This window comes from Balaenoptera borealis (genome assembly GCF_965194805.1).
Source record: "Balaenoptera borealis genome assembly, chromosome: 11".
Lineage (NCBI taxonomy): Eukaryota > Metazoa > Chordata > Mammalia > Artiodactyla > Balaenopteridae > Balaenoptera > Balaenoptera borealis.
The window spans coordinates 65315878-65341064 of NC_138868.1; the positions used below are offsets into that span (position 1 = coordinate 65315878).

Below are 25187 nucleotides of genomic sequence, written 5' to 3' on the forward strand. Positions count from 1 at the left end.
GTGCTTTAATCTCTCACCTGGAATCCTTAGCTCTTGTGAAGGTATTTTTGCACATGAGTATTTGTTCAAACTGATGTTTCTGCAAGGGGATGAGTGCTGGAAACTGCTATTCTGCCATATTACTGATGTCACCTGTGTCATTTAAGTCAGCCTCTTTATCTAATAAATGAGAAAGATGAAATCTAAAGAGAATTGAAATAAGTAGCATTCATATACATTATTGTAGAACTAAGAGTAAAAATCATATCTCCTGATTATTTTATACTTTATCATGCTGATTATTTCTATTCTCTATTCAGATCTTTTTCTATAATAATTAATCCACACTTTCTCATACTTATTCCCCTTCTGCCAGTTTTATAAATGTAACATGTTTGTTGCAGAATGTCTAGAAAATACCCAAAAGCAAAAAGAAGATTAAAATAATCTATTACCAAGATAACCAGTTCATAATGTTCTAGTGTTTGTTCCATATGTTCATTAGAAAATATTGTTTGGTAGTCTGTCTTATCACTTTAAGTATTTTGATTCATTTTTTTCCTGGTCATTATATTGTCTTCAAAAGCTATATGAATATAAATAAATAAATACAAATATGTATTTTAATCATAGTGTTATTATATACTTTATTGTTGAGCTAAATGTATGCATATTTGGAAAATTCATAAGGAATTTATTGACATGGAATTACTTGGTCAAAAGCATATGAACACTGCAACATTTTTTGCTATACAATATGATGTTTGTGAAATTGTTGGATGATGTCTGATAATGATTTTATACATGTGTGCATGTGCCCTTACAATTCCTACATGGCTAGTACAGTTACTATTATGTTACTTGGTTAGATCAGTGCTTCTAATCTTTTTTCACACTATAGCATGCTGTGATGTACATAGAAAATGATAATAATTGTGTGGCACACTAGGGAAAACAGAGATGATTATCACCTTGCTCTGTTACCCTAGTCCTGGCCTGGCTACCCAGACTGCTGAGAGGATCAGTTTTTTGGCCACTTGTAAGCCCTGGTTGGAAGCTCTGGGTTACAACACAGTATTGATAAGGTCTTAGGTTACTTCCCATGTGTTGTGTCAGATTTTCCGTGTTTCTTACAGTAGACTGTACAGTATGATTTACCAATATTGCAAATATGTACAATTTATCTACCTTACTGTTAATGGACATTTAGGTGTTTTGCAGTATTTGTAATTACAGATAGTGTTATGAATATGACTTTTGATGGAAATAAGCAGTTATTTCTCTTGGATATATACCTAGGAGTGAAACTGCTGGATCATAGGATAAGTGTGCATTTAGTTTCATTAGATAATAACAGTTTCCTGAAGTAAGTATGCAGTTTTACATTCCCACCAGCAATGTGTAAAGTTCCAGTTACTTCATTCCCGACAGTGCTTTGCATTATCATTTCTCCTTGTTTTAGACATTCTGGTGTGTGTGTGTGTGTAGTGGTATTTTATTGTACAGTTTTCTGAATACAGTGATGCTAAGCATATTTCATATGCCCATTGGCTTTGTGGGTGACTGCTTTTTTTTTTAATTGAACTTTTAATTTTGAGATAATTGTAGATTCTTATGCAGTTGTAAGAAATAATAGATTCCCTCTGCTCTTTATCTAGTTTCTCCCAGTGGTATCATCCTGCAAAATGATAGTAAAATATCACAACCAAAATAATTGCTGTTGATATAGTCAATATTACAGGACATTTCCATCAACACAAGGATCCCTTGTGGTGCCCTTTTATAGCAATACACACTTCCCTCCCACCTACCCACCTCCTCTTAACCCCTGGTCACCATTAATTTATTCTTAATTTCTATAAATTTGTCATTTTATGTGTTATGTAAATGGAATAGTATAGTATGTAGTCTTGGGATTGGCTTTTTTCATTCAGCATAATTCTCTGGAAATTCATCAGTATTGTATCATGTATCACTAGCTTGTTCCTGTTTATTGCTAAATGGTATTGCATGGTATGGATACACCTCAGTTTTTTAAACCATTCATCTCTTAAAGGACATAGGAGTTGTTTCCATTTATTGACTATTACAAACAAAGCTGCTATAAACATCTGTGCACAAATTTTGGGTGAACATAACGTTTTCATTTTTCTAGGATAAACATTCGGGACTGCAATTGCTGGGTCATATGATAGTTGCTTGTTTAGTTTTTATAGAAACTGTCAGACTTTTTCAGAATGCTTTTGCCATTTCACATTCCCCCCAACAAGTGCATGAGAGATCCAGTTTCTCTGCATCCTTGTCAGCATTTGGTGTTTCCAGTATTTTAAAATTTGATCATTCTGACAGTTCTACGGTGATAGCTCATTGTGGTTTTAATTTGCTTTTCCTTAATGGCTAATATGCTTATCTTCCATTTGCATATTCTCTTCGGTGAAATATCTGTTCATATCATTTGTATTTTCTAATTGGATTGTTTTTTACTGTTGAGTTTTGAGATTTCCTTCTATATTCTAGATACTAGTCGTTTGCTGGCTGTGTAGTTTACAAGTATTTTCTTGCATTCTGTAGCTAGGGTTTTTATTCTTAACAGGTCTTTCACAGAGAAAAAGTTTTAATTCTGAAGTGTAATTTATAATTTTTCCTTTTATGAATTGCGCTTTTGCCTAGCCTTAGATCCCTAAGATTTTCCCTGATTTTTTTTTCCCCTAAAAGTTTTGTAGTTTTATGTTTTAGATTTATGTCTCTGATACATTTAGAATTAATTTTTGTATAAAGTGTGTATAAACTGTGAGACTTTGGCTGAGGTTAATTTTTTTTTTTTTTTTTTTGCCTGTGGATGTATCTTTGCTCCAGCACCATTTGTTGAAATAGCTATTTTTCCTCTATGGGATTGCCATTGTACCTTGTCAAAAATCAGTTGGATATATTTGTGTGGATCTATATCTAGGTTCTCTATTCTATTTCATTAATGTATTTGTCTATCCTTTTGCCAGTATCACAAAACCTGATTGCTGTAGCTATATAATGTCTTCAAATTGGGTAGGCTCATTCCTCCCATTTTATTCACTTTTTCAAAGTTGTTTTAGCTCTTATAGTTCCTTTGCTTTTCTATATAAATTTCAGTATAATCTTGTCCGCATCAACAAAACCTTTTCTGGAATTGTAATAGAAATTGTGTTAAACCTGTATATTGCTTTGGGGGAAAATTGACATCTTTACCATGTTGAGTCTTCCTATCTATGAACATTTATTAATCTGTTCTTTGATTTCTTCCATCAGCATTGTGTATCTTTCAGTATACAAGTCCTATACAAGTGTTGTAGATTTTCCCCTAAGTATTTCATTTTTTGAGGAGTTATAAATGCTATTGTATTTAAATTTTGGTGTCCATGTATTCATTTTTTTATATAGAAATACAAATAACTTTTGTATGTTTATCTTTTATCCTTTGCCTTTGCTAAACTGCATTATGAGTTCTAGGAGGTGTGTGTGTGTCTGTATGTAACTTGCTTGGGAATTTCTGTGTAGACAATCAGGTTATCTGCAAATAGGGACAGTTTTGTTTTTTCCTTTCCAGGAACAGAGGGGATTTTTTTCTGTAACTACTTGAATATATAACAGAGTACCATATTCTGCCCATTGTTGAGTCTAAAATGAAAGACACATTACATTCTAAAACCTGAAGATCCTAGGAGATCATTAGAACTGAGGAGATGGTTGAGGATCCAGGGAGTAATTGAAATGACACCAACATTTTGTTTCTAAGTAATTGGGTGGATGTGGTACTATTACTTGAGGTTAGAAACTCAGAAATAAAAGCATTTTTGGGAAGTATAATAAGTTCTGCTTTGGACATGCTTTTTTTTTGATGTCTGTGGTATGTCTTTATTGACATGTCCAATAGACATTTGAAGTATGCATTAAGAATTTAGGAGAGGGGCTTCCCTGGTGGTGCAGTGGTTAAGAATCTGCCTGCCAATCCAGGGGACATGGGTTTGATCCCTGGCCTGGGAAGATGCCACATGCCCGGAGCAGCTAAGCCTGTGTGCCACAACTACTGAGCCTGCGCCCTAGAGCCTGCGAGCCACAACTACTGAGCCCACAACTACTGAAGCCTGTGTGCTCTAGGGCCCACATGCCGCAACTGCTGAGCCCATGTGCTGCAACTACTGAAGCCTGTGCACGTAGAGCCTGTGCTCCGCAACAAGAAGTCACCGCAATGAGAAGCCTGCGCACCACAATGAAGAGTAGCCCCCGCTCGCTGCAACTAGAGAAAGCCTGTGTGCAACAACAAAGACCCAATGCAGCCAAAAATTAAAAAAAAAAAAAAAATTAGAAGGGGTTATATTGGAATTCCTACTTTGACATGATAGGTGATGCTGTGGGAGAGATTGTATATAGAATGAGTAGAGATCTGAGGAAGAAATGCTAACAAAGGAGTAGCACTTAGGGATATAATGGGCGAATGAAAACAATGAAGTCACAGAAACCATAGAAACTTCTCTTTTGTCGACGTTTTACCTATTTGTCAAGATCCATCTTCCAGGCATTATTACCTGTCCAGTCCCATCTCCTTTTTGGTTATTCCCTAATATGTATTTCTGTAGCAGTTTCTTCTTCTTCTAGTATAGCATTTACCACACTGCCTTACTGTAGTTTATTGTTTATATGTCTACTTCCCTATTAAGTTTTTATGTTCCTTGAAGGCAAGGATTAGATCTTATTCATTGTTGTTTTTCCTGTGTATGGCATAATTCTTAATAACAGTTTGTTTAATTGAATGAAGTAGGAAATTATCAGAGGATTTTAAGGGATAGAATAAGAAAAGAACTGAGACGAGGCCATTAGATTTGTTGATCCCTGACGATAGGGAAGCTGTTATGTCTAGAATGGTGAAAAGTGAATGCAGAGTTCTATGGTCTTCCTTTTCTCAAGTCAGTCTTGCCCTTTCTTACATTCCCTCCCTCATTCCCTAATTCTGTCCCCTTAACTTTTGTTCCTTTGATATATTGTTTCATCATGATAGAAAAGCATTTCTTCCTGGTGACGTGTGAGAATTATACTGTTGTTCCTAATCTAGCTCATATCCCCTTCTCAGTGAAACTGAATGAATGAATTTCTCTGGTTTTTATCATTGAAGTTTTCTAATATCCAGGCTGATAGTATCTGTAATGTAGTTTTGTTTTAGCATTCAATTTCTATTTGATTGTACTTTATTTTTTCCATTTAAACATATATTTTATTTTTCAGTTTAAAACTTTTTTTTAAAAATTTTATTTATTTATTTTTGGCTGCGTTGCATCTTTGTTGCTGTGCGTGGGCTTTGTCTAGTTGCTGCAAGCAGGGGCTACTCTTCCTTGCCATGCGCGGACTTCTCACTGTGGTGGCTTCTCTTGTTGCGGAGCACGGGCTCCAGGCACGTGGGCCTCAGTGGTTGTGGCTCACGGGCTCTAGAGTGCAGGCTCAGTAGTTGTGGCGCACGGGCTTAGTTGCCCCGCAGCATGTGGGATCTTCCTGGACCAGGGCTCGAACCTGTGTACCCTGAATTGGCAGGCAGATTCTTAACCACTGTGCCACCAGGGACGCCCCAGTTTAAAACTTTTTAAGGCATTATAAATATTTATCTCAGTGTTTGGAGGTTATTTATCATATGATCCATGTTGTAATTTCTAGGTGTTTATTTTATCCATTATACTTTCAATAAATTAAAGGGTCTTCTGTCCCAGAAATTGAATTTTCATAGAGGAGCCAGTAAAATACCAGAGTTTTTACTTTAATTTTTAAATACATGCTATTATTTCAGGATCTTCCACATAAGAACTAACTTAAGTGGGAAAAGTTGGTTACATTAAACAAAAGAGCCTTTTTTTTTTCTGTTTTTTCCAGATTGCAGCAATTCTCCGGAAACGAAAATTAGATTATTATTTACACAAACTGCTCCCTGAGATCCTACAATCTGCTTCATTTCTGACTGCTAATGGGGCCTTGTTTATGGCTTTCTTTTGCATTTTAAGGTTGGTACACATAATCACAATTGGTAGTTAATACAAATGCCTTTGTTGAAACTGAAACAAACAGATGTTTATATAAATGTTGTGCAGGTCACTGCTTGTGTATTTTTTTCTCTCTGTGAAATGACATTTATTTATCTCAAAGAACGCTTGTAAAACCAGGAGTTGTGGGCCTCTTGGCCTAAAAATGTAATATAAACTTCAAATTATTACTGTGATTATATAGCAAAAGTGCTTTAATGTATCATACATTTTCTGAGGCCCGCTATATTTACTGACTTGTTAATGAGAATTTCTTAACTTTTCAGTTTCATAGATTAGGAATTCAAAGCAACTGTCCATGATATTGGTTAGGTCCAAATGCAGTGAATGGACTTCAAAAGGACTATAAAATGCTCGTGTTTATCTGTAAAATTTCTGGTATATCCTACTGATGAAACTTTTGGTCCTGATGCAGTGCATTATCTGTGTCACATGCTTCATACAATATACATGCAGTTAGAATTCAGTTTTTAGTGTTATGATATACTTAGCATGTTTATTAGATATTTACTTTTTATTTTTTCCCCCACACATTGTTGAAACCCAAACTAGTTTATTTAATTTGTCAGGTTAAAATACTAACTTCACATTATATTACTATTAATGTTACCCAGTTAGTATTACCCAAAATAATTCTGCAGGTAAATTTTAACTGCAATTAGAAATGTAATTTCCGCTTGCAAGAACACCAGAATCACAACTAGCTGCTGGACAATCATTGACAGGAAGACACTGGAACTCACCCCACATCCAAAGACAAATGAGAAGCCACAATGAGACGGTAGGAGGGGCGCAATCCCAGTAAAATCAAATCCCATAACTGCTGGGTGGGTGACTCACAGACTGGAGAACCCTTGTACCACAGAAGTCCACCCACTGGAGTGAAGGTTCTGAGCCCCACGTCAGGCTTCCCAACCTGGGGGTCTGACAACGGTAGGAGGAATTCCTAGAGAATCAGACTTTGAAGGCTAGTGGGATTTGATTGCAGGACTTCGACAGGACTGGGGGAAACAGAGACTCCACTCTTGGAGGGCACACACAAAGTAGTGTGCACATTGGGACCCAGGGTAAGGAGCAGTGACCCCATAGGAGACAGAACCAGACCTACCTGGTAGTGTTGGAGGGTTTCCAGCAGAGGCGGGCGGTGGCTGTGTCTCACTGGGGGGACAAGGACACTGGCAGCGGAAGTTCTGGGAAGTACTCCGTGGTGTGAGCCCTCCCAGAGTCTGCCATTAACCCCACCAAAGAGCCCAGGTAGGCTCCAGTGTTGGGTTGCCTCAGGCCAAACAACCAACATGAAGGGTACCCAGCCCCACCCATCAGCAGTCAAACGGATTAAAGTTTTACTGAGCTGTGCCCACCAGAGCAACAGTCAGCTCTACCCACCACCAGTCCCTCCCATCAGGAAACTTGCACAAGCCTCTTAGATAGCCTCATCCACCAGAGGGCAGACAGCAGAAGCAAGAAGAACTACAATCCTGCAGCCTGTGGAACAAAAACCACATTCAAAGAAAGATAGACAAGATGAAAAGGCAGAGGGCTATGTACCAGATGAAGGAACAAGATAAAACCCCAGAAAAACAACTAAATGAAGTGAAAATAGGCAACCTTCCAGAAAAAGAATTCAGAATAATGATAGTGAAGATGATCCAGGACCTTGGAAAAAGAATGGAGGCAAAGATTGAGAAGATGCAAGAAATGTTTAACAAAGATTTAGAAGAATTAAAGAACAAACAAACACAGATGAACAATACAATAACTGAAATGAAAACTACACTAGAAGGAATCAATAGCAGAATAACTGAGGCAGAAGAACGGATAAGTGACCTGGAAGACAGAAAGGTGGAATTCACTGCTGTGGAACAGACTAAAGAAAAAAGAATGAAAAGAAATGAAGACAGCCTAAGAGACCTCTGGGACAACATTAAATGCAACAACATTCGCATTATAGGGGTCCCAGAAGGAGAAGAGAGAGAGAAAGGACCAGAGAAAATATTTGAAGAGATTATAGTCGAAAACTTCCCAAACATGGGAAAGGGAACAGCCACCCCAGTCCAGGAAGTGCAGAGAGTCCCATACAGGATAAACCCAAGGAGAAACACACCGAGACACCTAGTAATCAAACTGGCAAAAATTAAAGAGAAAGAAAAATTATTGAGAGCAGCAAGGGAAAAACGACAAATAACATACAAGAGAACTCCCATAAGGTTAACAGCTGATTTCTTAGCAGAAACGCTACAAGCCAGAAGGAAGTGGCATGATAAAGTGATGAAAGGGAAGAACCTACAACCAAGATTACTCTACCCGGCAAGGATCTCATTCAGATTCAATGGAGAAATCAAAAGCTTTACAGACAAGTAAAAGCTAAGAGAACTCAGCACCAGCAAAACAACTCTACAACAAATGCTAAAGGAACTTCTCTAAGTGGGAAACACAAGAGAAGAAAAGGACCTACAAAAACAAACCCAAAACAATTAAGAAAATGGTCATAGGAACATACATACCAATAATTACCTTTAACTTGAATGGATTAAATGCTCCAACCAAAAGACACAGGCTCACTGAATGGATACAAAAACAAGACCCATATATATGCTGTCTACAAGAGACCCACTTCAGACCTAGGGACACATAGAGACTGAAAGTGAGGGGATAGAAAAAGATATTCCATGCAAATGGAAATCAAAAGAAATCTGGAAGAGCAATACTCATATCAGATAAAATAGACTTTAAAATAAAGAATGTTACAAGAGACAAGGAAGGACACTACATAATGATCAAGGGATCAATCCAAGAAGAAGATACAACAATTATAAATATATATGCACCCAACATAGGAGCACCTCAATACATAAGGCAACTGCTAACAGCTCTAAAAGAGGAAATCGACAGTAACACAATAATATTGGGGACTTTAACACCTCACTTACACCAATGGACAGATCATCCAAAATGAAAATAAATAAGGAAACAGAAGCTTTAAATGACACAATAGACCGGATAGATTTAATTGATATTTATACGACATTCCATCCCAAAACAGCAGATTACACTTTCTTCTCAAGTGCACACAGAACATTCTCCAGGATAGATCACATCTTGGGTCACAAATCAAGCCTCAGTAAATTTAAGAAAATTGAAATCATATCAAGCATCTTTTCTGACCACAACACTATGAGATTAGAAATGAATTACAGGGAACAAAACGTAAAAAACACAAACACATGGAGGCTAAACAATACGTTACTAAATAACCAAGAGATCACTGAAGAAATCAAAGAGGAAATCAAAAAATACGTAGAGACAAATGACAATGAAAACACGATGGTCCAAAGCCTATGGGATGCAGCAAAAGCAGTTCTAAGAGGGAAGTTTATAGCTATACAAGCCTACCTCAAGAAACAAGAAAAATCTCAAATAAGCAATCTAACCTTACACCTAAAGGAACTAGAGAAAGAAGAAGAAACAAAACCCAAAGTTAGCAAAGGAAAGAAATCATAAAGATCAGAGCGGAAATAAATGAAATAGAGACAAAGAAAACAATAGCAAAGATCAATAAAACTAAAAGCTGGTTCTTTGAGAAGATAAACAAAATTGATAACCATTAGCCAGACTCATCAAGAAAAAGAGGGAGAGGACTCAAATCAATAAAATTAGAAATGAAAAGGGAGAAGTTAAAACAGACACCGCAGAAATACAAAGCATCCTAAGAGACTATTACAAGCAACAGTATGCCGATATAATGGACAACCTGAAAGAAATGGACAAATTCTTAGGCAGGTACAACCTTCCAAGACTGAACCAGGAAGAAATAGAAAATATGAACAGACCAATCACAAGTAATGAAATTGAAACTGTGATTAAAAATCTTCCAAAAAACAAAAGTCCAGGACCAGATTGCCTCACAGATGAATTCTATCAAACATTTAGAGAAGAGCTAACACCCATTCTTCTCAAACTCTTCCAAAAAATTGCAGAGGAAGGAATGCTCCCAAACTCATTCTATGAGGCCACCATAACCCTGATACCAAAACCAGACAAAGATACTACCAAAAAAGAAAATTAGAGACCAATATCACTGATGAATATAGATGCAAAAATCCTCAACAAAATACTAGCAAACAGAATCCAACAACACATTAAAGGGATCATACACCATGATCAAGTGGGATTTATCCCAGGGATGCAAGGATTCTTCAATATACGCAAATCAATCAATGTGATACACCATATTAACAAATTGAAGGATAAAAACCATATGATCATCTCAATAGATGCAGAAAAAGCTTTTGACAAAATTCAACACCCATTTATGATAAAAACTCTCCAGAAAGTGGGCATAGGGGGAACATACCTCAATGTAATAAAGGCCATATACTCCAAACCCAGAGGAAACATCATTCTCAATGGTGAAAAACTGAAAGCATTTCCTCTAAGATCAGGAACAAGAGAAGGATGTCCACTCTCACCACTGTTATTCAGCATAGTTTTGGAAGTCCTAGCCACGGCAGTCAGAGAAGAAAAAGAAATAAAAGGAATACAAATTGGAAAAGAAGAAGTAAAATTGTCACTGTTTGCAGATGACATGATACTATACATAGACAATCCTAAAGATGCCACCAGAAAACTACTAGAGCTACTCAATGAATTTGGTAAAATTGCAGGACACAAAACTAATGCACAGAAATCTCTTGCATTCTTATACACTAATGATGAAAAATCTGAAAGAGAAATTAAGGAAACACTCCCATTTACCATTGCAACAAAAAGAACAAAATACCTACCTAGGAAGAAACCTACCTAGGGAGACAAAAGAGACAAAAGACCTGTATGCAGAAAACTATAAGATACTGATGAAAGAAATTAAAGATGATACCAACAGATGGAGAGATATACCATGTTTTTGTATGGGAAGAATCAATATTGTGAAAATGACTATACTACCCAAAGCAATCTACAGATTCAATACAATCCCTATCAAATTACCAATGGCAATTTTTACGAAACTAGAATAAAAAATCTTAAAATTTGTATGGAGACACAAAAGACCCTGAATAGCCAAATCAGTCTTGAGGGGAAAAAATGGAACTGGAGGAATCAGACTCCCTGACTTCAGACTATACTACAAAGCTACAGTAATCAAGACAATATGGTACTGGCACAAAAACAGAAACATAGATCAATGGAACAAGATAGAAAGCCCAGAGATAAACCCATGCACCTATGGTCAACTAATCTATGACAAAGGAGGCAAGGATATACAATGGAGAAAAGACAGTCTCTTCAAAAAGTGGTGCTGGGAAAACTGGACAGCTACATGTAAAGGAATGAAATTAGAACAGTCCCTAACACCATACACAAAAATAAACTCAAAATGGATTAGAGACCTAAATGTAAGACCGGACAGTATAAAACTCTTAGAGGAAAACATAGGAAGAATACTCTTTGATGTAAATCACAGCAAGATCTTTTTTGACCCACCTCCTAGAGTCATGGAAATAAAAACAAAAGTAAACAAATGGGACCTAATGAAACTTCAAAGCTTTTGCCCAGCAAAGGAAACCATAAACAAGACGAAAAGACACTCCTCAGAATGGGAGAAAATATTTGCAAATGAATCAACGGAGAAAGGATTAATCTCCAAAATATATAAACAGCTCATGCAGGTCAATATTAAAAAAAAACAACCCAATCCAAAAATGGGCAGAAGACCTAAGTAGACATTTCTCCAAAGAAGACATACAGATGGCCAAGAAGCACATGAAAAGCTGCTCAACATCACTAATTATTAGAGAAATGCAAATTAAAACTACAATGAGGTATCACCTCACACCAGTTAGAATGGGCATCATCAGAAAATCTACAAACAACAAATGCTGGAGAGGGTGTGGAGAAAAGGAACCCTCTTGCACTGTTGGTGGGAATGTAAATTGATACAGCCACCATGGAGAACAGTATGGAGGTTCCTTAAAAAACTAAAAATAGAATTACCATATGACCCAGCAATCCCACGACTGGGCATATACGCAGAGCAAACCATAATTCCAAAAGACACATGCACCCCAATGTTCATTGCAGCACTATTTACAGTAGCCAGGTCATGGAAACAACCTAAATGCCCATTGACAGACGAACGGATAAGGAAGATGTGGTACATATATACAACGGAATATTACTCAGCCATAAAAAGGAACGAAATTGGGTCATTTGTTGAGACGTGGATGGATCTAGAGTCTGTCATACCAAGTGAAGTAAATCAGAAAGAGAAAAACAAATATCGTATATTAACACATATGTGTGGAACCTAGAAAAATGGTACAGATGAGACGGTTTGCAGGGCAGAAATTTAGGCACAGATGTAGAGAACAAATGTATGGACACCAAGGGGGGAAAGCGGTGGGGGGGTGGTGGGGGTGGTGGTGTGTTGAATTGGGAGATTGGGATTGGCATGTATTCACTGATGTGTATTAATTTGATGACTAATAAGGAAAAAAAATTGCTCATAACTTAATAAGGACAATATTTCTTCCTTTCTGAATTCTTATACCTTGTATTTATTTTTCTTGCGTTATTGTACTTGCTAAGATCTCCAGTACAGTGTGAACTAGAAGTGGGAATTATGGGGAGCTATGAATCATTCTCAGTCTAAAAGTGAAGCTTTTAATGTTTTACCAAACTAGTTTTTTGTATATAGGGAATAATAAATTGAATAATATTTTTATCCTTTCCTAAAAAAAAAAAAGAAATATAATTTCCAAAAGTCTTCTATAGATTTTTGCCTTAAGAACATTAATATTTATAAACTTTTAGTAATTGATAAAGTGTATACTATTGAATAAGTCATGCCTTTAAATTGACCTGAAAAATCTGTATAAGAAACTCTTTACCATGTAGTCTCTGGAAAGTTTCTAATACTTGTTAAAACTCTAAAAATAGAGTTATAAGATAATTAGGTTTTAAAAATTGCAATAATAATAAATTGGTCTTGCAGCATATTTATGTTCTATGAAGCTTTTGGTTAAGTTATGGAGACATAAAATACTTATAATAAGGTAACATCTGTGTTCCTCCTATAACTGACTCACTCAATTATTTTCCTTTAATGTTTATATTCAGTAACTTGTTAAGTCCTTTGTGTATTTTATGTTGGAGGAAGAATCACCTCCAGTTTTCTCAGGCAGAAAGTTTCTGATGTCCATTGCAGAAATACCCTTGTTATATGTAGGTTTTCTAATTTTTTTAAAGCTAAGCTTCAGTTAAAAAGAAAATTTCATCTGATTTTTTATCCTTACCTGTACGTACATAGGATATGTTTTTTCCTGTAATACATCATTTAGCAGTTGACCAACTTTGTTCAGATAATTTCTTATAATTTTTTGTTTCTCCCTTTCTTAGGAACAAATTGTCTTTGAAAGGAAAAAAGAATCTTCCTAATATCTCCAGATTTCTTTTTTTTTTCTCTTTAAAAACCCAAGCAGCTAATGGCGTTTATAATTTGTGAGACACTATGCAGATTCTTTCTTCCAAGGGATATATTCTAGTAAATGAAAAACTTTATATACACATATAACTAAAAAATGTAAAATACTTTAGTAAGCAATGTAAGAAAAAACTTACCCAGGGTTGTAGAAGGAAAGAAGGAGAGACATTTTTTGAATATCTATCATGTGTTAAAAAATAGTAATAGTTGAAAAAAAATGATACTGATGAACCTATATATAAAACAGAAATAGACCCACAGACATAGAAAACAAATTTATGGTTACCAAAGGAGAAGGGCGGGGGGTAAATTAGGAGTTTGGATTAACATAACACACACTACTATATATAAAATAGATAACCAACAAGGACCTACTGTGTAGCACAGGGAACTATACTCAATATTTTGTAATAGCCTATAAGGGAAAAGAATCTGGAAAAAAAAAACATATATATAACTGAATCTCTTTGCTATATACCTGAAACTAACACAACACTGTAAATCAGCTATACTTCAATAAAATAAGAGCCATAATGAAAAAATAGTAGTAGTGATAACAATAGTAATAATAGTAATAATAGCTAACATTTTCTGCATACTTCCTATGTGTCATGCATGGTGCTGAGGGATATCTCATGTAGCCATCATAACAACTCTGTGAGATAGGTAATACATTTATTCCCGTTTGGTAGATAGGAAACTGAGAACATAGAAGGTTTGCAGAGTGAACAGTGTGGGATCCAGGGACTGTCTGAATGAATATAACAGATTAAATTATTGGAAGGAGAGATACCTATTAGTTTGCTATTGTAGTAGCCTGAAGAAGAGATGGTGAGGGACATAACTGAGGCAAAGGCAGTAGGTTGGAGAGGAATTTGAGAGATAAATTGTACATGGAAGTATTTAAGGGGATGATTTCATGTATGGGATAAGGAAGAAGGAGAAGCCAAGGATGTCTCAAAGTGTCACACGTAGGTGGATAAGTAGTTGTTGATATCATTAACCTAGGAAAAGAGAGGGGAAAGAACAGGTTCATGGAGATAGGGGAGAAAGATAATGAGTTTGGTTTTGGACATGCTGAATTTGAGGTACTGTGGGACATTTAGTTAGAGGGTGAACTGAAAAGGGGAACTTCTATGTGTAATAACTGAAATGACCAACTAGAAATTTCATATAATCATTCCAAATTCCAATTTCAGGAAGATACTTGGAAAATTCTACTCATGGAGTCCCGGCTTTGGTGCCGCTTTACCAGCTTCTTATGTGGCCATTCTAATTGAGAGAAAAAGCAGGTAAACTTTTACGTATGTACATATTTAATAGAACTGATTTACTGTCCACCGTCACAGCTAGAGATTTTTTTTGTTTGTTTGTTTGCTTATTGTTTATCATGGTCCAGGGAGGAGAAATATTTCCACATATATTTTTCAGTCTTGCAAATATTGGGCTGGCCAAAAAGTTTGTTTGGTTAGGGAATATGTTGTTCAATACAGTTCTTGGTGAAAATGAAAAATGTGTCTTTTATTTTTACTTAAAATGGAATGAACTTTTTGGCCAACCCAATATTTGATGGAAAATTTAATTTTATACTTATATTATTTAAGTTTTTAAGCCTATAAAAAAACAAAGATTGACATTATATAGTAACAATGCCCATTAGTCTTTGTTTACTAAAAAATTAGAGGGTTCTCTGATGTGCCAAACTGAAACATGGCTTGCATAAATTCTAATTAAAGATCTTTTCCATAACTGCAATACCGTTATCACACCTAAGAAAATAAACAGTAGTTTTCTTTTATCAATTAGATCTGTAATTTGCTTCGGGCTCATTAACCTCTATTAAATCAATTATTATTTTTAAGATATCTTCTCATTTTAAAAAAATTTTTCATTTTTATCAACTTGAAAATGTTCCACGTGGAATAATAAGATTTCTACAAAATGCTACAAACTGTTATGTAAGTTTTTCAGTTAAGTAAACTGTTGAAGTTAAACATTTTGCATAAAAGAATTTTTACCATTTCAGGAATAATTATTTTTATTGTTCAGAACTGCTTTGGTTCCATCTTTATCCCAGAGAATAAAGATACGGTCATGTATATTAATCAAGATGGGATCATCTTTCAGTTTATGAAGATGTTTGTTATAATCATCAATCCCCTAGTAAGACTATAGATAGATCTTGTTAGGTAACTAAATATTTACTTAATCCACCTGAAGCCATTTTAATGCATTCTTGTAAATATAATAGTATCTAAATTTTTGTGATTCTCTGTTTGATGATACTTTTAGATTATTAAAATTACTAAAATCAAAGGATGTTATAACCCCAGGAAAATCAAGTCAGTATTGCTAGAAACATAGTTTACCCCACCTGAGAGGACAGTACAGAATAGTTGTTAAAAGTGTGGATTCTGGAGCTATAAAATCTGGCTTGGGAGACTGGCTCCGCCACTTATTGTGTGACGTCTATGGCTTATTCCTTACCTGAAAAATGGAGGTAGTGATAATCTACTCACATGGTTATTCAGAGAATTAAGTGAGTTAGTTATGTAAGAGTGCTTAGAAGAGTGCCTGACACATGGTAAGTGTGTTAAGTATTTTGATTGGTTTTTTGCCCATAAGTAAATGAGAGCCTTGTTCTGGTGATTATAACTTTCTGATCAATTTAAAAATCTAAATATTGGTTTTGGAAGTATGATTTCAAAGTATGTACTCATATATGAAACTTTAAAGATGCTTTAAATGAAGTTTGCTTCAATTTATTTTTTAGCACTTGAATAATAAGGTGGCATTTTTGAAGTTATTTGCCTACTTTTCAACAGAAAATGTTGAAATGAACACCTGTGTAACGATCACCTAGAGTCAACAGTTGTTAACATTTTACCATTTTTACTTTATTTGTATGTGATTATATGTCTATGTATGTGTGGTATTGTGTGTGTGCCCGAACCATATAGAAGTACATTGTAGACATCATGACATTTTACTCCTAAATACTTTAGAATGCATATTCTAAAATAAGGGTACTTTCCTACATAATTACAACTCTATTATCACACATAAGAAAATTAGCAGTCATTCCTGACTACCATCTTGTCCATATTGTCCTAAAATGCTTTTTTTTGAACCAGAATCTAGTCACAGTTGATGTATGGTGTTATATTTCTTTATTTCCTCTTAATCTAGGTTAACCTCCCTACTTTTTTTCCCCCATGGCATTGACTTACTGACGTGACCAGGGCAGTGGTCTTGTTGTGTGTAAAACATTTCTGGTTTTGCCTGAAATTTTTCCTCATGGAATTGTTTAATTGGTATTTCCTATAAACTTGAAGTTCAGTCAAAGACTTGATTAGATTTGGATTAAACATTCTTGGTAAGAATTTACTTCATAGATGATGCTGAGGCCATCAGGAGGTCCATAGTTCTAAGTAGTTCTAAGTTTGAATATGTGATTAAAGTGGTAATTGCCAGATCTTTCCAATGAATCTGTTAGTTGTGGTGAATTAGATGAATAGATTTCCTGACATTCCACAACCCTTGCTTGGCTGGAATGAACCTCAGTTGATCGTGACATCACTATTTGTGAAATTGGCTAGTTATGTGTGTGTGTATTCTTTATCAGGTTTAGTTATCAGTGTCATATTTACCTTATAAAATATTTCACAAGTTTTCATTTTTTCCCGCCTTTCTCTGGTATAGTTTAAGTAACAGTGAATTTTCTGGCCTTTGAGTATTTGGTCCATTCCTCTGTGAAACCTCCTGGCCATGGTGACTCTTTTGGGTGTGGTAGTTCTTAGAAAAAGTTATCAGTTTCCTCTGTGGTACTTGGTCTGTTTAAACTTTCAACTCACTCAGTAGAGAAAGAGTTTTAGTAACTTTCTCTAATGGAAACTTATCCATCTCTTACAAATTTTCCATTTCCCCAAAATTATCTGTTTTATAAGGATTTTTATATTTATTTGCACGGAGTTTGTACAAAGTAGTCTGTTACGATTTGGTTGAATTTTATGTTTTCAATGGTTATTTCTCAATTTGTTATTTATTTTATATTATTTTTAGCTAGTAATTTTGTTGATTTTGCTTTTCAATGAATCATCTTATTTATTAGTTCTGTTTTTTGGTTTTCTAATTCAGTTCTTGCTTTCATTGTTTTTCCTTCTACTTTTTTTGGCTAATTTGCTTTCCTTTTAAAAATCTTTTTAGTTTGAGGCTTTATTTATTTTCATTCTTTAAGTCTACTGATATAAGTATTTAAGGCTATGAATTTTCTTCTGATCACTGCTTTAATTGTATCCCAGAGATTCTAACATGTAGTATTTACATTATCATCATTTTCTAGAAATTCTATAATTTTAGTTTATTTTTCTCTTTTGATATAAGAATTATTTAGTAGTGAGCTTAAGAAGATGAAAGGGCCTCTTTGTTATATTGCTGGCTCCTGGTAACTCTGCTTAACCATTTGAGGAACTGCCAAAGTGTTCAGTGAAGTTGTTGCACCGTTTTTCACTTTCTCCAGCAATAAGGGATCTCGTTTCTTCACATCCTGGCTAACACTTGTAATTATATGTCTTTCTGATTAAGGTCATCCTAGAGAGTGTGCAGTAGTATTTAAGGTGCAGTTTAGATTTGCATTTCCCAGATGACTAATGGTGTTGAGCAACTTTTCATGTACTCACTAGCCATTTGTATATCTTCTTTGGAGAAATGTCTGTTTTGATCCTTTGCCTGTTTTTTATTGGGTTATTTATCTTTTTATTATTAATTTGTAAGAGTTCTTTAGATATTCTAGATTCAAGTCTCTTATAGGATATATGATTTGCAAATATTTTCTCCCATTCAGTGCCTTGTTTTTTTATATTCTTGATCATGTCCTTTTTGAAGTACATACGTTTTAAATTTTGATGAAGTCCAATTTATGTATTCTTTTCTTGATTGTGTTTTTGTGTCATATTTAAGAAGCCATTACCAATCTAAGGTCACAAAGATTTACCCCTATGTTTTCTTTTAAGACTTTTATAGTTTTAGTTCTTGTATTTGGGTCTTTGACCCATTTTGAGTTAATTTTTATCTATGATGTGAGGTAAGGGGGTATTACGTTTTTAATATCACTTTTCACATGTTTGTTGCTACAACATAGAAGTGTGATTGGTTTTTGAGTGTGATCTTGATTCCTGGGACCTTGCTGAATTCACTTATTAGTTCCAGGAGTTTTTTTCCATATTCTTTGAGATTTTTGACATAGAAAATTATGTTGTTGCAAATAGGGACAGTTTTATTTTTACATTTCCAGTCTGTATATCTTTTATTTCCTTTTCTTGCTTTATTGTGTTGGTACGTCCTTTCATTGTTCTTGATCTTAGGGGAAAGGAATCCAGTCTTTCACCTTTAAGTATAATGTTAGCTGTAGGGTGTTTTTTTAAGATGCTCTTTATCAAGTTTAGGAAGTTCACATGTTTTCCTAGTTTTGCCGAGAGCCTTGATCATGAATGGGTATTTTGTCAAATGTCTGTTCTGGATCAATTGATATGATCATGTGGTTTTCTTGTGATTTATTTTAGCCTGATTCTAATATTTTAAAAATATCAACAAGGTCGAAGTGATGTAGTTCTTCATATCCAGCAGGGGTTCTCAATCTTGGCACTGTTGACATGTTTTGGGCAGATAATTCTTTGTTTTTGGAGAGGGCTGTCTTGTGCATGGTACTCATACATACCATTATCCCTCCCTTCCCCTCCCCACCAAATTGAGACAACAAATAATGTTTCCATGGGAAGTATGTTCCCCATGGGACAAATCCCTCCTTTGTTGAAAACTACTGATCTATATCATTACTGAATTTTTTGTCTAGTTTTATCATTTGCTGAAAGGTTTTAAAATCTCCAACTGTGGTTCTGGATTTGTCTGTTTATCTCTTTAATGCTGTCAGTTTCTGTGACGATTTTATTGGTATATACACATTTATAATTGTCATTTTTTTCATGATAAATTGAACATTTTATCAATATAAGATGTTCCTCTATAGCTCAGATAATTCCCTTTGTTCTGATTTCTATTTTATTTGTTATTAATATAACCACTCAGCCTTCTTTTAGTGTTTGCATTGTATATATTTTCTTTCCAATTAATTTCAAGCACCTCTGTCTTTAAAGTGTATTTTTTGCAGATAGCATATAGTTGGGTCTTGGTTTTTAAAATTTATTCTGTGAATTTTTGCCTTTTAATTAGATTATTTTGTCCATTAATATTTGATGTATTATGTTATAGCTAGAATAAGTCTACTGTTTTATCACTATTTTTTTCTCCTTTTTGTCTTTCTCTGTTCCTTTTCCTACATTCTTTTCCATTATTTGAATTTTTATTTTTTTTAGAAGGTGACAGAATGTATTACTTTAAAAAAAATTGTCCCCCACCCCCTTTTTAAAAAGACTGTATTGGGGGGGGGAGCAGTTTTAAGTTCAAAGCAAAATTGAATGGCAAGTATAATGATTTTTCATATATCCTCTATCTCTACACCTGCATAGCCTCCCCAGTTATCAACATCACCCAACAGAGTGGTATATTTGTTACAATAGATGAACCTACATTGACACATCATTATCATCCCGAATCCATAATTTACAAGAGGGTTCTTGGTGTTATACATTTATGGGTTTGGGCAAATGTATAAGGACACATATAGGCCATTATAGTATCATGCAGAGTAATTTAACTGTCCTGAAAATCCTCTGTGCTTGCTTATTAATCCCTCTCTCCCCTCAACCCCTAGCACCACTGATCTTTTTACTGTCTCCATAGTTTTATCTTTTCTAGAATGTCATATAGTTGGAGTCATACAGTATGTTGGCTTTTCAGATTGGCTTCTTTTACTTAGTAATATGCATTTAAGCTTCCTCCATGTCTTTTCATGGCTTGATAGGTTGTTTCTTTTTAGAACTGAATAATAGTCCATGGTCTGGATGTACCACAGTTTATTTATCCATTGACCTACTGACAGACATCTTGGTTGCTTCCAAGTTTTGGTAATTATGGATAAAGCTGCTATAAACCTCCGTGTGTGGGTTTTTGTGTAGACATAAATTTTCAACTCCTTTAGATAATTACTAAGGAGTATGATTGCTGGATCATCTGGTAAGAGTATATTTAATTTAGTAAGAAACTGCCAACTGTCTTCCAAAGTGTCTGGGCTGTTTTGTATCCCCACTAGCAATGAATGACAATTCTTGTTGCTCTACATCTTCACCAGCATTTAGTGTTATCAGTGTTCTGAATTTTGGCCATTTTAATACATGTGTGGTGGTATCTCATTGTTGTTTTAATTTGCATTTCCTCGATGATATATGTATTTTGTGGAGCATTTCTTCATATGCTTACTTATTTTAATCTCTACGTGTCTATATGTTTAAAGTGGGTTTCTTGTAGATGACATATAGTTGGGTTATGTTTTGGGATCAACTCTGACAATCTGTCTTTTAATTGTTGTATTTAGACCATTGACATTCAAAGTGATTATTGATATAGTTGGATTAATTTCTACCATATTCATTACTGTTTTCTCTTTGTTGCCTTTGTTCTTTGTTCTCGTTTTTGTCTTCCACTCTTATTCTGCCTTTTGTGGTTTTAACTGAACGTTATATGTGGTTCCATTTTCTCTTCTTAACATATCAGTTATACTTTTTTTTTTTTTTTTACTTTTTTTAGTGGTTGCCTTAGTTTTTACAGTACATCTTTACAACTAATCCAAGTCCACTTTCAAATAATACTGTACCCCTTCATAGGTAATGAGAGTATCTTATAATAACAAAATAGCCCAAATTCCTTCCTCCTGTCCTTTGTATCATTGTTGTCATTCACTTCACTTATGAGCATTACCACACACACACATACACACACACACACACGATATATATATACATAATCAAATACATTGTTGCTATTATTTTGAACAATTGTTATCTGTTTGAACAATTAAAAATAAGAAAAATAAAATTAAAAAATTTACCTTCACTCATATCTTATTTGATGCTCTACCTTTCTTTATGTAGATGAGTTTCTGACTCATATTTTTCTTCTCTCTAGAGAACATTTAACGTTTCTTGCAGAGCAGGTCAACTGGCAACAGATTCTCTCAATTTTGTTTGTCTAGTAGAATCTTTATTTGTCCTTCACTTTTGAAGGATAATTTTACAGGATGCAGAATTCTAGGTTGGTGTTTTTTTTTCTCTCAATGCTTTCAGTATTTCACTCCACTCTCCTGTTTGCATGGTTTCTGAGGAGAAGTCAGATGTAATTCTTATCTTTGTTCCTCTATAGGTAAGGTGTGTTTTTCTTCTTTTTTCTTTAAGGATTTTTATTTATCTATGATTTTCTATAGTTTGAATAAGATATGCCTGGGTGTAGTTTTGTTTTGGCATTTTTCCTGCTTGATGTTCTCTGAGCTTCCTGGATCTATGGTTCAGTGTCTGACATTAATTTGGGAAATTTTTGAGTCATCATTGTTTCAAATATTTCTTCTGTTCCTTTCTCTCTTTCTTCTCCTTCTGCTATACTCATTACACATATGTTATACCTTTTGTAATTATCCCACAATCCTTGGATATTCTTTTCTGTTTTTTTTCAGTCTTTGTTCTCTTTGCTTTTCAGTTTCTGAGGATTCTACTGATAGATCCTATAGCTAAAGATTTTTTTCCTCAGTTGTGTTCAGTCCACTAATAATCCCATCAAAGGCATTCTTCATTTCTGTCATAGTCCTTTTCTTTATGGTTCTTTCCTAGGGTCTCCGTCTCTTTGCTTATATTGCTCATCTGTTCTTATATTCTGTCTACTTTATCCATTTAGAGCCCTTACCATATTAATCATTGTTGTCTTAAATTCCTGATCTGATCATTCCAATGTCCCTGCCATGTCTGGTTCTCATAGTTTCTCTGTCTCTTCAATTTGTGTCTTTTGCCTCTTGGTATGCCTTGTAATTTTTTCTTGTTAGCCGGACATGATGTACCAGGCAAACGGAATTGCTGTAAATAGGCCTTTTGTAACGTGGTGGTGAGTTGTGTGGGGAAGGGAAGTGTTCTATAGTCCTTTGACTCGGTTTCAGCCTTCCAGTGAGCCTATGCCTGTGGACTGTGAACTTTACAAGTGTTTCTCAATTTTCCCCCTCCCCCTTGGTGGGGCAGGATGGTTAGAGTGTGCTGGAGTTGGGTTTTTCCCCTTCCTCCATGTGGAATTCTAGAGCCACCTGGAGTTGGGTATTTTCCTTCCCCAGGTGAGTTAGGCTCTCATAATACCCCAGCAGGTTAGGCTCTGCTTAACTAGTTTCCCCTGAGGGCAGCCAGTGCTCTGGCTTATTTCAAAATGGTTCCTTTTCCCCTCCCCCTACTTGGAAATACAAGGGGATTTTTCTCTGATATTTACTGTGAGAACCTATTCAAGCTCCTGGAGGTAAAACTGAAAAAAGTGTGGGGCCCCCTTAAGACTGATACCTCTGTAATTTTTAACTTCCACACTGAGCCTCCTATTTATCAATTACAGTGCAGACTTTCCTCTCCTGGCTCTCATTCCCTCTGAGGTTTCAGCTTGTGAGTCTGTGCTCTGTTAAGTTGTAATTCTCTGTATCTGCCTGCAGTCTCTCCAGTTTTGCGGGCAGCAGTTTGCAGTGTGACCTTACTTTTCCTGTGGATGTTAAGTTTTCAGTTTGTTGAGCTTTTTACTTGGTGTTAGGACTAAGTGATCACTTCCAAGCTCCCTACATGGAAACTGGAAACTGGAAGAATGATTTTTTTTTTTTTAGAATTCCATTTCTATGTATTTCTTTTTAAAATATTTTTCTTTTGTGTTTGTGCTTGCTCTACAGGCTACATTATATATATTTAACTTTATAGCTTCTTAGTGTTAATATTATCACCTCCCAAAATGTAGAAATATGTTTAGGTCCATCTTAGAGGCTACTTATTATAGGATTCTTTTTCCCCTTTCCTTTCTTTTTTCTTTTTCTCTCTTCTCCACATCTGCGCCCCCCCCCCCCACCTTCTTTCTTTCTTTTTTTGCTAGCCAATAGTCAGTTACTCTGGCACCAGGAGTTCAATAGTCCATTCTTTCTCCACTGATTTGGAATGTTCCGTGTCATATACCAATTTTTCATATATATGTGTGTTTTGTTGATTTCTCAATTTTTTCCTGTTGATGTATTAGTCTAGGTCTTATCTTTACAATTTTAGTTTCAAAAGAGTCAAATTTTTCTTTGAAGACCAACATTTGTTTAAATACCATAATAATTCTAAAATAAAATTGTGTTATTGATATTAAAAGCTATAACTTCTTAAGGCATAAAGAGGTTTCCTAGAAGTGAGGTGATAACTTGGATTTTGGTTACTAGTTTATTTCCTATTCTCCGTTTACATTTGGTAGTACACTATTTTTTTTTTTAAGTTTTCTGATTTTATTTTTTTAAGTGAGCTATTGCACTAGTATTTTATTCATAGACAGTAGGTAGTCATAGAAAATTGGTTCTAGATTATGGCCTGTTCTAAATATTAATTGGAGTGGATTTACTGTTTTGAAGACCTGATCAGAATTTTAAGTTTGGCTTCTTTATAAGTATTATCCCATGGTTGCTGAAGAAAAATTGATCCTTATCTTGATGTGACTGTTTAGTAGTTGAACTTTTTGTGATATGTATTGATTCTGTTGTTTATTAGGTGATGCAGTTAATACCTGGAAATAGCTTTTGAGTTCTTGGTTTTTTTTTTTAGAATTGTGTATGTATATGTGCATCAGCCACAAATACTGGTTTGGGGGTCTAATTAAAAACTTTAAAATTTAATTGTATAGTATTGTTCAGAAGCTGGTGACTTACTGTTTAAAAAGCAGGTTTAAAAGTTTTTTTTGGCATTAACCTTAAAAGATAGAAAAGCAAATCTTTTTGCTTTATTTCTTTACAAGTTGCTTTATAGTGTGTCTTATTTTAAGAAAGTATGGTGTATGTTTATCTGGAATTGTGCAAAAGTTAACTCAGTGGTCTTACTTGCTTTGAAAAAGTATTTTTTACTTAAAACAAATTTTTATTGATTTCATTAAACATCAAGATCCCCGAATAGACTGTAAGTAATTTACAAATTGAAGTTATGTGTATTTCAAAATTATTACATCTAGCCCAAAATGAAGCATATTAATATTATAGTTTTTACTTTAAGGAAAAGGAATTTATAATCATGCCTTTAATTCACAAAGAAAGTCAATGATATGTTGGTGGAGATAGCCAGTAGGCAGCTTGAAATATGAGTCTAGATTCAAGAGAAGCACAGTAGTTATATAAATAAAATTGGAAGTTTCCTTCTTGTAGGTTATCATTGAAGCTATGGGAGAAGATCAGAGTCTCAAAGCTCAGAATAAGAAGAGGTCTGAGGTTATAAGTTGGGAAACAGCAACATTTAAGGAATCAGATTTCAATTGATCTTTTATCAATTGATCAGTTGTCAGTTCATCCTTTTAAAAATAAATATCAGTAATATATTAGAAAGAGTAGAAGAAACAGAATGTGGAAGATAAGCAGTTTTTTTCAAATTAGCAAATAGTGGTAATCCTAATTTTTAAATCTCTAAAGCTGTATTTAATAAAATCTTTACTGAAGTTATACATTTTGTATAATCAGTTTTTCAAAAAGCATTTAATGAGGT

The 25187-nt window shown here is 34.7% G+C and overlaps 1 protein-coding gene across 4 annotated transcripts in view; it reads left to right on the forward strand.

Annotated features, from left to right (window-relative positions):
* TMEM135 (transmembrane protein 135) overlaps positions 1 to 25187 on the forward strand; it is a 251435-nt gene that overhangs the window by 29644 nt on the left and 196604 nt on the right. For 3 of the 4 annotated variants that reach the window (XM_082340493.1, XM_082340495.1, XM_082340494.1), the window contains exons 2-3: positions 5869 to 5996; positions 14715 to 14807. In XM_082340493.1, coding sequence (XP_082196619.1) covers positions 5869 to 5996; positions 14715 to 14807 — 221 coding nt within the window. The other variant, XM_082340497.1, reaches the window with a different exon arrangement.